At 34.6% G+C, this 15,778-nt stretch overlaps 2 protein-coding genes and 1 non-coding gene across 3 annotated transcripts; all 3 read left to right on the forward strand.

Annotated features, from left to right (window-relative positions):
• The first annotated feature begins 956 nt into the window (after positions 1–956).
• LOC110228532 lies at positions 957–2,749 on the forward strand. Its single transcript, XM_021026199.1, has 3 exons — positions 957–2,241; positions 2,309–2,422; positions 2,498–2,749. Exons 1-3 carry the CDS (start codon positions 1,282–1,284, stop codon positions 2,594–2,596), a joined length of 1,173 nt encoding a protein of 390 aa, XP_020881858.1. The 5' UTR covers positions 957–1,281; the 3' UTR covers positions 2,597–2,749.
• Positions 2,750–10,040: 7,291 nt separating this feature from the next.
• On the forward strand, positions 10,041–10,112 carry TRNAQ-UUG. Its single transcript has one exon. It is a non-coding gene; the product is annotated as a tRNA-Gln (tRNA).
• A 1,895-nt stretch (positions 10,113–12,007) lies between these two features.
• On the forward strand, positions 12,008–15,224 carry LOC9313699 (cyclin-dependent kinase A-1). Its single transcript, XM_021025744.1, has 9 exons — positions 12,008–12,157; positions 12,686–12,727; positions 12,812–12,996; positions 13,081–13,201; positions 13,468–13,641; positions 13,895–14,058; positions 14,255–14,342; positions 14,446–14,499; positions 14,867–15,224. The coding sequence occupies exons 2-9, from the start codon at positions 12,719–12,721 to the stop codon at positions 14,954–14,956; spliced, it is 885 nt and encodes a 294-aa protein (XP_020881403.1). The 5' UTR covers positions 12,008–12,157; positions 12,686–12,718; the 3' UTR covers positions 14,957–15,224.
• The last annotated feature ends 554 nt before the right edge of the window (positions 15,225–15,778 follow it).

Here is a 15,778-nt window from a genome sequence, read left to right on the forward strand (position 1 = left end):
TGACAAAAGACGTGATGAGGAGGGTGACAAAGGACGTGATGAGGAGGGTGACAAAGGGAGTGATGAATCTAGTAATGAAGAGAGTGATAATGTGATTGCAGATGAAGAAGAACATGAAGATAATGGGGAAAAGAAGACTAGAAAAGGTAAAAAGAAGGAAGAGGAGAGTGAAGATGTATTGGAGCGTGATGAGTATGAAGTGCAGGAATCAGTAGCCAAATTTGTTGATGAGATTAGAATTGCCCGAAATACAATCCCAGAAAGCTCAGATGAAGATGAGGATCCGATTGTGGTGAGAGATAGAAGAATCAAAAGGGGAAGAGGAAGTGATAGATTCGCAATTGGAGATGCTTTCTTAACCGGTGTTGAGTTCAAAGAAGCTATTTTGGACTACGCATTGAAAACAGGACAGAATGTGGTTCAAGAAAGGTGGGAGAAGGACAAAATTTCGTTTAAATGTGGGATGAATGGAAAATGCTTGTGGAGGGTTTATTGCTCTTATGATGAGCCGAGGCAACTGTATTTGGTGAAGACAGTTTATGCATGGCATAGTTGTACTCCTAATGGGAAGTGTAAAATATTGAAAAGCCCTGTAATTGGAAGACTATTCTTGGACAAGCTGAGAATAAATGACAAGTTCATGCCTGCTGATATTCAAGAGAATATCAAAGATAAATGGAAAATTGTGTCTTCAATACATCAATGCCAAAGAGGAAGACTTCTTGCTCTGAAATGGATTGACCAAGAGTATGCCGAACAATTTGCTCATCTTCGAGGGTATGTCCAAGAGATACTCAATGAAAATAAGGGATCAACAGCATTCATTGAAACATATCCAAATGCAGCAGGTAAAGATGTGTTCAACAGATTTTATGTCTGTTTTGACATACTCAAAAAGTTATGGGCAGGTAGTTGTAGGACTATAATTGGGCTTGATGGCACATTCTTAAAGGTTGCTGTTAAAGGAGTCCTCTTAACTGCCGTGGGACATGATGCAAATAACCAAATCTATCCAGTTGCATGGGCTGTGGTACAGTCAGAAAATTCGGATAATTGGTTGTGGTTTGTCACACAAATTAAGAAAGACTTAGGTTTAGATGATGGTAGTCGATTTGTCATAATATCAGATCGATCAAAGGTTATTTATGCTCTTATGTTCTGTTATTCTTTTTGTTCAGTATTTTTTTTTACTTTCTACTCAATTAAATAACAGTTTCCCTTCATATTTTGTAGGGTCTCCTTAGTGCAGTGAAAACTGAATTGCCAAATGCTGAACACAGAATGTGTGTTAAGCATATCGTAGAGAACTTGAAGAAGAACCATGCCAAAAAAGACGAGCTAAAGACATTAGTGTGGAAGCTAGCTTGGAGCTATAATTCAAAGGAGTTCAAGATCAATCTTGACAATTTGAGAAGGTATGATTTGGCATTGTACAATGATGTGATGAAAGAGCAACCACAAACTTGGTCAAGGGCTTTTTACAGACTTGGTAGTTGTTGTGAGGATGTTGATAACAATGCTACTGAGTCATTTAACTCTACCATCACCAAAGCTAGAGCAAAGTCATTGGTTCCAATGTTGGAAACCATAAGAAGGCAAGGCATGGAACGCATAACTAAGAGGAATAAGAAAGCAAATAAGCATCAAGGGAGATTTTCAGAGTATGTAGTTGATATTTTGGCATTAGAGAAGCCAGTTGCTGAACGGTGTAAAACATGGCGTTGCACCCATGGGATATTTGAGGTGTTTATAGATGGAAATTCTCATAAAGTGGATATGCAGAATAAAACATGTTCATGCGGCAAGTGGCAAATAACTGGGATTCCTTGTGAGCATGCATATGGTGCGATGATTGATGCTGGTTTAGATCCCGAAAATTATGTCTCTTTGTTCTTCTCGACTGATCTCTGGAGAGATACTTATGAGAGAGCCACCAATCCATTAAGAGGTCCAAAATACTGGATGAATTCAAGTTACAGGTTAGTAGTTGCACCTCCAGAACCTGAACTTCCTGGAAGAAAGAAAAAGACAAAGAAAAAGAGTTTTCAAAGGATAAAAGGAAAAAATGAGTCGCCAAAGAAGAAGAAAAAGAAGAAAGAAGTGGAAAAACTTGGGAGAGAAGGGCGCATCATCCACTGTAAAAGCTGCGGTGAAGCTGGACACAATGCAGCTGGTTGTAAGAAGTTTCCAAAGGAGAAGGTGAAGAGGAAAAGGAAGGCAAAGAAAATTCCATATGATGAGGTAATTTATGAGTGATTTAACATCTTATTTGTTGGTTTGCTAATGGAATGATTGGTATTCGTCTCAGTTTCCAAACAAGAAGGCTAAATTGGACAAGACGGAAAAGAAGGCTAAGATGGACAAGACGGAAAAGAAGGCAAAGAAAGCTAAGAAGGATAAGAAAGCACATGGATTTCATGAGGTAATTATTGTTCGGTATTGATATTGTTTTAACATTTTGTATTGGTCCCATTTTTGACATTAATCCATATTGCAGGTTGGTGCTTCGTCTAGTCAAGTTCCTGAAACAATCTCACTCACACAGCCAACACAAATGACGAAAGGAACACAAACAAGCAATGATGCTGTGGTTTAGGAGTCAACTTATGCATTATTTTTTTTATTTTTTTGCATGTTCTCTATACTCGTGACATGTAAAACGTTTCATAACGAATGTTTTCTTTTCATGAATAAGTTAATTTTATTTAATTGTTGTTATTTGGAAAACCTCTTTATCAATAAAAATATCACTTTAGGGTTCAATTTGAAATGTTTAGCGTTTAATTTGAAATGTTTAGCGTTTAATTTGAAACCCTCTTTCTCTCTGAGAGGATCTTACAATTTGAAACCATCTTTCTCACTAAGAAGGTCTAATTAAAGTGTGGTCAACGTTTTACAAGTAGATTAATCTAAACGTGGTACAGTGAAACGCGATTAATGGTTTAGTAAACGTCATTTAGGATTTAATTAGATATGTGGAATTATTAAGAAATTAATAGACTGGGGTGTATAGTGAAGAGATTAATAGTTTGGGGGGATTCCACTTTAGTGCTATAAGTATAGGGTGATTTATACAGCCAACCCATTTTTTAATGTTCACTTTAATAAAAAGATCATGCAACTTATAAAAAAAATTTGAATATTGAAAGATATGAATGAGAAAATATATACGATCTATATTGAGAACTAATTCATAGTCGAGTATATTATATGTGAGCCAATATAAAATGAAGAGACTAGATGTCGGAAGACAACGAGTGAATCATAGAGGAGGAGGATAACAAGAAAAATTTTAGTAAAAAATATGAAAAAAGTATTTACTACTATGGAAAGATAATGAACATGATTAAAGTAAAATCTATTAAAATTCAAATAATTCAAATATTTGTATTGATAAAAAATTTGAATTAAAACTCCGCGCAACGCGCGGGTATATAATCTAATAATATATAATTGTCTGACATTTATTTGTAAGAATTAATTAATATAGTTAGATGATTAATTAAGAAAGAAGACAATTAACATTTTTTTGTTTTTTATTTTTTAATCTTCACAATTTACTAATTTAGTAATGGAAAACCATACACAAAATTTACATCGATGCATTATCCAGATATCATATTGCCTTTAATCATTAAAGTTTAGTGCTAGGAAATTTTAGAAAAAACGAAAATTCTAAAATAAATAAAACACACTCGTCATCCATTAAGGGCAAACGTTTAAAAGATTTCTTGTCTTGTGTACAGTTGGCCGGCAGCTTTGGTGCACCAGTTTTTGTCCCTCTTTTCTAATTCCCTTGTTATTATGCTATTAAGTTTATCTCCTAAAATATTATAAAATCATACATATTCACACGTAAATCCCATTCTTCTAATTAGTATTTTAGTTAAGAGTGTAATCTCTTAAATGCATTACGATAATATTTTTCTAAGTGTGCAGATCGTATAGAAACAAAGTTTTATCTACTCGTAAACTAATTCACATTAACTACTTGAGATTAAACCATATAAGTTTGCTTCGGTTTGAAACCAAACAAGAGTTTGTCACTTTGTTGCGTTTTGACTTTTCTCTTTCTCATGGTTAATATTTTCGATCTTAAATTAAAAAGTATGATATTGAATAATCCCTAAAATCTTAGATAAACCTTACATAGGTTAGCTTATGTAGTCAACAGTATAGTAATATAATAGACTAACAGGACTATAGGATTTTATACAAATTTACACGGATTAAGGTAACTCACTAATATATCTCATATGAAATATCTTAAGAAACCAAACAGTTTATGATTTTACTGGTGTTGTTGATTTTTGCTCATTTTGCATACTAAAAACGACTTTGCATTATTGTATATATTTAGGGATATTTGAGATTGAATCCTCTTTTTTTTCAAGGAGGGTCTCTTTTTAGTGTTAATAAATAATAACGACACATATCCTAATGCCTAGGGGGGTGCTTACTTGGCAACTAGAGAGGAAATATCGAAATCTTCTTCTTCCTTTCATTTCCCTTTTTTTTTTTCTTTCTGTTGTTTAATTTCCCATTTCTTTTTGTCTAGAGTTGTTTTCGATATATATTATAATAATGTAATGAGAAAAATATAGATTTTGGTGAAATGTCAAAATATCTATATAACTAGATCATCATCCGTACTATAGTACGGGTTGAATTTCATTTATTACAAAATTTATAAATTTTATGTTTTAGAATAAAGTTGTGATATATTATAATAGTAAGTGGAAAAATAATATTTTTTTGCTAGTCTCTATATATAATATTAGAATGAATATATTTTCTTTTTTCTATAATATTCAATTATGGATATTTTTTTGTAAGATATGAAAATGGAAAATAAGATTATTTTTTTAAAAAATTAATATTGTTTGAACAATGAGTTAATTTATATTAACAGCCACAAAATGAGAGTGCATATAATTTAGTTAGATCAAAAATCAAAATATCATAAATGAATCGCATCTAAAACGTAGATTATTTTGAATTACTTAAAAAATTAGCTATTATTTTGAATTAATTTAGGAAATTATTTTTTTCAAATTCTGATTCATTGGTTGTTGAAATAGAGATTTGTTTGAGCTAATTATAAAATTTACCACTTATTCACATAATCAAATATGTTATGAACATATATTTGGTATATAATAATACCAAATTCAATCCGTGTGTTGAGTCTATATTTTCATTCTACAATCCGTATGAAAATATTGAGGCACAATCTATTATTTATTATTTTCAAAATTGCTTGCAGAATCAAATTTTCAAATATTTAAAAGTATCAAACCTTATTTAACTCATCTCATCATAAAATCTTAAAATGCCGTCTGTTATAAGGATCATAACATTCTACCATATCATACATTACATTTAACCCGCCCCCTACTATAAATATTTTAAACATATCTTCTTAGAAAATCAAATTAATGTATTTATAATTTTTTTATCTTTTTAATCTATTAAATATTTATGATATTCTTTAATATATTAAATTAAACTATTTTAAAATGTTTCAAATTAAAATCTTTAAATTTTTTATTGTATTATGTAAAATTATGAATTAAAAAAATGATATGAAATTAAATATAAATATTCAAATAGTTATAAGGATCATAACTCATTTCATCATATAATATATTATATTCAACCCGCCGCTTATTATAAATATTTGTTTCAAAAAAGCAAATTAGAGTATTTATACTTCATAAATTTTTGATCTATTAAGTATTGATGATATTAAAAAAAAAAATATTACTCAAATATGAATTTTTGACTCGTTAAATTTGTTTTTTCATACATTGAATAATTTATATTCGTTTTTAAAAATTCAAATCTTGGTATATGCGGAAACTTTTTTACTTTTTTATTTTATTATATAGATGATATAATGATTTATTTATTTATAGAAATAGAATCATATAAAAATGAGAGGTGAAGTATAATGATTAATAACAAATTAATATGGTAAGTTAGATATCAAATCTTATATGTTCATTTTGATTGGTCATTTAATTAATAATAGAATTTTTGTTTTTATAATTAAATTAAATTAATTTTTTTTTGAGCAAATACTAGTTTTCATTCATTCAAATCAAAACTAAGTACAAGAAGGATTCAAAGAACCCAGAGTTTAGAACAACATAAAGAGAGGCATTCCCCAATGCCACAAGAAGATAGATAAGATAGATCAACAAAGGTTCCATGAGAGCTATAAGCCAAAAGCTAGACAACATTTTGACGCATGTGAGATCATGAATAGTTGAGAGGTCTTCCACGAACGAGTCGATGGATGATAAGATGGTCACGGTCAAAAGACAAGGTGACGTTGATGAAGAGTCCAAAGTTGTGAATCTCGCTGGTTGGTAGCATAGGATTCGGACCTTGAGGGTGTTGATGGCTAGATGGTGCTTGAAGATGGTAGATAGATTTGTCGGAAAGTAGTATTTGGACATAAAGCTTTGGTGACAATAATCACACCGTGACGTATTGGAATCGGGAACAAACGACCATAATACTTCAAGCAAAAGGAGTCATAGATCATAGCGATAGGTGAATCTAACAGCAGGGTTCTTAGGAAAAACTCGTAAATCCATAGCATCGAAGGTGATTTACATCTCAAATGGAGTCCTTGGCCATTGAGATTACTAAATCGACACAACAATTGACTAGAGATTGACAAATAAAATTCTGAAACAGACCTGGGCTTGTTAAAACTTGGAGGTGGGCCATAGCAAACGGATTTGGGCTTAGGAGAGGTTAATGGGCCACTTTTGGAAGCAGAGCCCACCAAAGAAAACCCTAGTTTCTCTTCCGTTAGCCAATTCAGATTGAGAAGACGGCGGCTGTACGGAGATGATGGTGAGAAATGCGATGAAGCAAGGCTCTCTGGTGGAGGCAAATACGGCGTTTGTAACCTATGGGCATGGTCCAAGGCGGAGGCTGAGAACAATAGAGGATTGGCCTTTCCGGTGAGGAAGACCGTCTCCCAGGCAAGAGGATCGTCGTGCGCCGTCGACGTCTTCACCGGGCATGGCGCAACTGACGGTCCAAGAGAGATATCTCCTGCCATCAACGAAGCCCGGTGTAAGGAATCTTCTGGGGAATTTGATAGAGCATGTGCTGTCCGTTCTGGCCAAGAAGCTACGAGTAGAGGGTGGGGGAGGAAGTTTGCCGGACACCACCTCTGTCCAGAGTCGCTGATTGATGCGTAGCCGCCGAGATATGATGGATTCGAGATGGTTCGAGAGATTTGAAAAAAGGTTACAGATCTGTGAAAATTATTCAAAAAGAGGGGAAAAAAGAAAAACATTGTGAAGCAAAGATAAGCGAGGAAAGTGATGTCCCGACGCCGGCAAGCAAGGGCTTCGCCGGCGTCGGAAAGCTTGCTCAAAGAGGGTGTCTCGATGTTTGGGCCCGAGAGAAAAGCTTGTCTCAGGAGCTTTGGGTGCAATGAGTCTAATTAAATTAAATTAATTAAATTGCATAAAATAGTATTTGACTTGTTTATCCTTAATGAGTTGAATTAATTTACTCTATAAAATTTTATTTCTAATGACATTCTTAAGTAAATTCTTACACAGGGGAAGGTTAATTAAGGGTAATCCATAAATTATACTCCCCAAAATAATAGTAAAGGATTTTCAATGTTGACAAACGCATGAGATTTAGTTATGATGTTTTTTTTTTTTTTTTTTGTCATCTGAATTTTATTGATAAACCAAGGAAGGATACAAGATGAAATACATATGCCGGCGGACTATACGAATGTCCCCAGAAACATTAGCCCAAACAAGGGAAACAAAGCCCTAAAGTACAGGGAAACTGATTCAAGCCAAAAGTAAAGGCAAAATTCTAAAGAATAAAACTACGACAAAGAGAGAAAGCAATCTAAGCACTATAATTGAACAAAGGCACGAGAGACTCTCACAATGCTTCCCTAAAGAACCTGTAAACGCCGGTAGCACCAATAAGACCGGATTGACCTCACACCGAAGACAAACCAGTAGCATACCGACAGGGAGGAAAGCAAGAACCCAACGCGACCAAAGACACAAATACAACTACCAACACTCCTCACCAGCCAATCGGAGAAAGCAAGAAACCCTAGGTTCAAGGCAAAAACCTTGAAATCGACCGGAGACAAACCACGAGAGATCAACAATTCTTACACGCGGACACTCGTCGAACCAAATTCAGCCACCTACAGACTTAAAAATGACGACGTCCTCGCAAGAGAAGAACTAGAGAACGATTCCACTGCTTCGACTAGAACCTAACTCCAAAACTTCCAAAAGAAACTCAAAGATAGGCTAGTAGGTGACTCAGCAACAAAATCCCATCAAGATGGCTCACACCGAGAACGAACCAAGAGAAAACCGCAACCACTAACCAGCAAGAGGACTCGAAGGAGAGGTAGAACAAAGATCCAATTTCAAACCCACGAACATAGCCATCACCATCGAAAAGAGCCTCACAAACCATAACGAACCTAAAAGTAGCAACCTAAATTGATTCCATCTAACCCATAGAAACAGAAGGCAAGCTTACCCGACGAGAGAACTGACAAGACCACGGCCATTGATTCGTAAACCACCAAAACTCAAGATCCACCAGGATCCCAAAATTTCGCCCATTCTTCTATGAACAGAGCACCCGCCAGATCCACAGATCTCGGACACCCAACAACAACTCTCAGAGGAGAAGCTGGCCACCGACAAAGCCAAACAGCCTCGCCGAGAAGATCCACAGTTTTCGTCAAGTGAAGCCCTTCTCCATAGATAACCATGAGCTAAACGAATTGCAGAAACAACTAACAACATCGAAAGCAAACTAAAGGCCCCTCTCACAGCAGCGGCGAAGAGCGCCGGCCACCGGAGAGGGCGAGCGAAGAACTGGTTTTGTTGGGCGGCGGCTGTTTGAGAGCGTTTGTGTCGATTAGGGTTTTTGCCTCTCTTCACTCTCTTTCTTCCTCTTTTTTGTTCTCTCAATTATTAATTTTATTTTGTTTGCAATATCTTCTTTTGATTTAGTTATGATGTTTAAGCTGTTAAATTTATGTCCACATTTCATATATACATGTGTTCGAGTATTTGCTATTTTGAACATATAAGATTAAACCAAAAAACTCATATATCTAAACGTAATACAAAAAAATGACAATAAAAGTGTATATATATATATATATATATGTTGTTTTTATTACCAAGAAAAATGAATATATATTGTAATTCCTCTCTCTTGTATCATTAAAAAAAAAGAGTTTATGGGAAGAAATGGTAAATGTTATTCAATAACGCCCAAACATCTGTGGTCTACTGACAGAGGAAACTTTGGAAAATGGTGAAACTCCCATACCTGAGTTCGATTTTCCCTGGAAACAAAAACATTTGTTTGGAAGTCTGTCAGTTGGGCCTTGCCCCAATTGGTTTACCTAGTAGCCAGAAATGCAGGCGGCCTGACTACCCTCTGGCATTAGTCGGAAAGCACTCCAAACTCGGATCAGGCAGTGTGGTGGCCCAATTCTGGATCTCATGGTCCGTTCGACCCGAGTCCGCTCGGAGCTCATGGTATCCGTTGAATCGTTGAACCGCGGGAGAAGTTCACTCTGGAGCACCTCAGTGCGTTTCTACCGAGGCTGACCGGATCAACCGATAGAATTTATCAAAAAAAAAAAAAAATGTTATTCAAAAACTAGTTTTCTAAATTTCAAAAAGAAAACTATTTTTCTAAAATTTTGAATACTCAAGTAATTTCTTTGAAATATAAAACCGATAAGTCTTTAAAATTAAAACCATTCGTAAAAGCGTTATGTGGTGTCTCATCCATCATTTAACTACTCTTAATTTTTCGTTTGACAAGGACCTGAATAATGTGATGCCTCCCACAGAACTATCTCATTTATTAGTCTACGGGAGAAAATATGGAGTAGTATTTTTTTTCTAGATGATTGTAATTGTGATTTTTAACACATTTTTAATCGTTTTTAACCAAAGTGTTATATCAATAAAATGTTCAAATAACAAACACTCGGTTCTATGGTGTAGTGGTTAGCACTCTGGACTTTGAATCCAGCGACCTGGGTTCGACTCCCGGTAGGACCTCTTTTTTAAGCAATTATTGTTGTTTTGGGCCTTCAATTTCCTTTTTTTGTTAGGACCCAATACTTAACGATTGATAACACTAATGTCTGACTCATTAGAAAACTTGGGGTCGACTCGAACTGGGCTAAATTTTTGTTTCCCTCATTTTCTTCCTCTGTATCAAAAAGAAGAATTCTATGTATCTCCCATATATAAATACAAGAAATATCTGAAAACGAGATGAATTTTTCACGAATTATATATTTTCAATTACTTAAATAATTTAATATGTGGCAGTTACATGTTCAGAGATAACTTGAATAAATTGATCACGAGATCGGTTTATATATAATTAATATTCATGAACTCTTGGGAATTTTTTTTTTCCAGTATTTGTGAAAGTTTGGGGTTTGTCTTTAACTCTTGTGGTATTTGCGAAAGTTTTAGGTAATTTGGTGTTTTATATAATACTAGTCGCGAAAGACGGGAGTATCAAGTAGAGAAAACGGCCAAAATCAACATCAATTATCTCCATACAGTTTTTTTTTTAATCCAAATTCTGATCCTATGTACCTATCAACCCAAACCCACATAAAATTTCGAATAACAAACCAGAACTATGTAACCATTAGTCAATTTCAACATAATTTTTTTTCTGTATTTGTTAATATCAATTAGAATTGTGATGTCGTAATTATATGTTCTTTTGTTTTTGAATCATTTTTTTTATTCAATTGGCTAAATGTTACATAATTCATGTTTGTTATATTATATAGTAACATGTATATGTTGAAATTGGCTATCAGTTACATAGTTCATGTTTGTTACTTGAAATTCATGTGAGTTCGGGTTGATAAGTGCAGAGAGTCAAAATTTGGATTGAAAAAGCCGCATGAAAATAGTTGGGGTTGATATTGGCTGTTTTCTCTTATCAAATATGGTGGTATACTAGTATTTGTCAAAGCTTTAGTTGAACGAGTGAAAAGTTTGTGGTGCTTTGTAATATGTTTAATGAATGGTTTAATTTTTCTCGTTTTACTCACGATATTCTTGCAAGTATGAATTTGGTTGTATATAAAAAGAAGTAGTAGGGATTTTTATGTGAGCAATTGAGCACCACATAAATGCGAGATGAATGAGAGTTTTTTTTTTGACATTTTTGGATCGACAAGACCCGATCCATAGCTAATCCCTACTACGCGGGGTAACGTGACTCAGTAGAGTCGAAATCCGGTGGGGAAGGCGAAATCTAGTGGACTTAACCACTTACTAAAGGCACATCCTCGCTAAACGAGGGTTTTGAGACGTATTTTTGTAAAATCGGTTTTATTGAACGTTATACTATATAGTATCACATAAATATAACTGCTAACCACTAAATTTAGATACTAAAATTAGTATTGATCATTTAAGAAAAAAAAATCAGCATTGAAGAAGATCCACATGAATAAGACTAGTCTCTTAATACAAATTTAAAATATGATTTTCATATTATTGTTCATTTATCTTTGTGTTGGTCATTGGTGCCAGACTTTATTATTTACATTTAATGTTGAGTTGCTTGCTGACATATTTTTTTAATTAACGAACTTTATATTATTGCCCATTTATGTTTCGGTTGGTGCTCCAAAGACTTATCAAATACTATATGTTTCTCCATTTTCATTTTAAGGATCTAAACCGTCTTTTTCCAACTTAGATTCCATATGGTTATAGCAAACCGGATATACTAATTTGGTCATTTTAGCGGTATATTTTTATCGTTGGGGTTACCAATCAAACCCGGTATTAAAATACAATTGTCACCAAATTAATGCGGTTAGGTAAATTTAATTTATTAGAAATTAAGAAAAAAAATAACGAACAAAATTTTCCTCATACACAAAAAAAAAGAAAAAACCCTGACTCGCTCTATTAGTCAATCCCCTTCCCTAGTCCTCCTCTCTTCAAGCTTTTCACAGAAACCACCCTTCTCTCTCTACTGCCTTTTACCACTGAGAAGAGAGAGAGAGAGAGGATCCGTCGGTGTGTACTAATCTCACTGACACTACATCCGATCGTCGCCGGTAAGTTGATTTCGTTACCTTCCGATCAATTTCTTAACCGGGCCAGATGAACTTGTTTTCCGTTCGAAATTCTGACTTGAACTTGTTGTCAATTCCTCAAACGCTTTCTCTTCAATTATCTTACTGCTTCGTTGCTGATCTCTACTTGTTTTCCTCCGTTTTGCATTTTCCAGTGGCGTTTCTTAGTGTTTCACTAGATTTAGACTGGTTTTGCTTGTGTGCATTTTGTCGTCTGTGTTTATGATTGCTCTCTTTAGCTCCATGTTTCTCTGGATTCAATAAAATATGAGTTCGCTGCTCTGGATTTTGTTTTATTTTTCGGATTTGTTTGCTCTAACGAGTTAAGCTGGTTTGTTTGGTTGTTCATTTTCATAATCTGTCCAAAGAATCGAATCACAGTAGCTCGGATCTGAGATTGATTTGTTTCTTTGCGTCTTTGTGTACAGATTTGACTTCAATTTTGAGATTGTTTTGTGCTGATATAGCTGAATTAATATAGCCTTTTGATGTGTTATTATCAATCTACAGGTGACATTTTATAAGTGTGGAGTTGCTTTATTGATGGATCAGGTTGGTGTAAATAGTTGTTTCAGTTCTTAGTCACTGCTTAATCTTTTGACGAGAGTCTTTGTTAATGTGCTCTTATTGATACAGTACGAGAAAGTTGAGAAGATTGGTGAAGGAACTTACGGTGTGGTTTATAAGGCACGAGACAAAGTCACTAATGAGACAATAGCTTTGAAGAAGATAAGGCTAGAGCAGGAGGATGAAGGTGTACCTAGTACAGCCATTAGAGAAATCTCCCTCTTGAAAGAAATGCAGCACAGCAACATTGTCAAGTATGAAGTTAATGCCATTGTCGATAACTGATTCAGCATGATGACTCTGGTGAACAATTTTGACTGATATTTGTTGCTACGCAGATTGCAGGATGTGGTGCACAGTGAGAAACGTTTGTATCTGGTTTTTGAGTATCTTGACTTGGATCTCAAAAAGCACATGGATTCAACCCCTGATTTCTCCAAGGATCTACATATGATCAAAGTGAGTGCTAAGAAACTTTAGGCATAGTTTTATATATGTGCTAGTGTTATGTGAAAGTACTTTAACAAACCAGCAACCCCTAAACGTACTGTCTTATTGAGCCATTTGGTTGGTCATGATGCCATCATCTTCCCTCTGGTCACTTTAGTACCTCTATCTGTTTGGTTTCGCTGAATATTGGTGAAATCTAAGTTATGTAATGTCCTTCCAATGCGTTTTTAGTACTCAATACAAGCTGATCAGAGCTGTTCATCCACTATTTGCAGACATATCTTTACCAGATTCTCCGTGGAATTGCGTATTGCCACTCTCACAGGGTTCTCCATCGTGATCTAAAGCCACAGAATTTGTTGATTGATCGCCGCACAAACTCACTAAAGCTTGCAGATTTTGGACTGGCCAGAGCATTCGGTATCCCTGTCAGGACATTTACTCATGAGGTACCAAAGAGCTTAATTCCTTGTTCATAAGTTTCCGTTATGAAATCTTTTGGCTGGCTTCATTCCTTAAGAGTATAGTGTATACTCGAGTATTATACCACTTATGTATCTGATAAATGTGATGAAAGCACTAAGACATTCACACGGTTGAACTATGCTAGATTCAAGATACTATAAAATATTTCAATGCTACATTCAGATTTCAGATCTCTTCGTGGACATTCACACAATTTTTGCATATTGTTCCTTTTAGGTGGTTACTCTCTGGTACCGAGCACCAGAGATACTCCTAGGATCTCATCATTACTCTACACCTGTTGATATTTGGTCTGTGGGATGCATATTTGCTGAGATGATCAGCCAAAAGCCCTTATTTCCTGGAGACTCCGAGATTGATCAACTCTTCAAGATTTTCAGGTTTCATTACTAGCTTCCCCAGTCCAATATTCTTCTATATATTACAATTGGAAAGACTTCTCTGCAATGATATCACGGGATTCTGAAAACACTTTCATCTTGATATCACATTTTGGAGAAGTAGTAAAGAACACAGAGATTAAATTGTTTACTGATTATAAATCTGTTACTGCCATCTTTTTTTGTCTACTACTAGAATCATGGGAACTCCATACGAGGATACATGGCGTGGGGTAACTTCGCTGCCGGATTATAAATCTGCTTTCCCTAAATGGAAACCAACGGTATTTCAAATTTCTTCATTTGCTTGTACATCTTGTCTTCAGTAGTCAAGAGTTCACAACATAATATAATTTTTGCCCTTGTTTTTTTTTTCTTATATCACAGGACCTAGAAAGTTTTGTCCCCAATCTAGATCCCGATGGAGTAGATCTCCTTTCTGTAAGTTCACTGAGCTTATATACATATATGTACCTGGATGCTTGATTTTAATGGATCTGGTCTCATGTTACCTCTACTGAACCTTTAAACATTTGAGGTCATCAATATTTTCATTTGGTCTTTAGGACTAGAAACCAACCTTGGTGTGGTTAAAACCATCGTCCAGTGAGCCTTCATAGTTTCTAAACCCATAAGTGGTCATCAAAATCACATCAAGCCAAAACCAAACCGGTCTGAAACATGAACAACCTTCAATAACCGGGATTCTTGAAAGTCCTAGACTAAACCAAACTTGTGGATATCTAAGATTTTGATGCTCCTTTGCAACGAAAGATGATAATATATGTCTCTGTTTGATTTGTTACAGAAAATGCTGTTAATGGATCCGACCAAAAGAATCAACGCAAGAGCCGCCCTGGAGCATGAATACTTCAAGGATCTTGGCGTCATGCCTTAGAAAGGCATAAAACCAGTAATCTCCTTCATTTTATATATAATTATCTTTCAATCTTAAGAAAATGAAGAACAACAATATTAATGGGTTTTGTTTATTCTTTTTTTATGAGTTCATTTCCTACCTAGTACGAAAAAAAAAAGAAGAAGATTTCGAGTGTGTTTTTTTTTACTTCTAAGTTTTTGAGATCAGTTTCTTGTATCTTCTTTTACCCAGAATATAATATTCCCCTATATGAAATATGGTTTTTGTTTGCAAAGTGACCATATTATGCAACTTCTTTTCTGTATAATAGCAGTGATTATTATCTATCGATTTTATTTTATATTTGGATTCATGAATTTGATTATTGGCGTGACATGGATTAAGTTTACAAGAGTTGCCTTCTTGAATGACTTGTCAGCTGTTCGAGTGAGCCTTGATATAGTGATCTTTTGAAATATATCCCAAAAAACATCACTGTGAATTTAAATACCATTTATGAATCCAATGTTTGTTTATGCTACTATATACATTCATATACAGTATATATAAGATTGATAAGTTTTTTGTTTGTTTTTCCAATCAAATAATAATTTTGATAAAATATACCTTTTCTAGGGAGTTTTTATACTTCCCAGAACTTAACATCAAATATACAAGACTTAATCTGATAGCTTGCTTGACTAGGAGGATTTTAGACTTTTAGTAGATGGTTTTCAGTTTTCATTTTTTTCACTACTTCATTTCATTAGTACTTATTTACGAGTTACGACGTCATTTTTATTCCCTATATTTTTAAAGGATACACTGGTTTTATGTTTTAATGAGAGAAGAGGGTCCAAG

Source organism: Arabidopsis lyrata, assembly GCF_000004255.2.
Source record: "Arabidopsis lyrata subsp. lyrata unplaced genomic scaffold ARALYscaffold_5, whole genome shotgun sequence".
NCBI lineage: Eukaryota > Viridiplantae > Streptophyta > Magnoliopsida > Brassicales > Brassicaceae > Arabidopsis > Arabidopsis lyrata.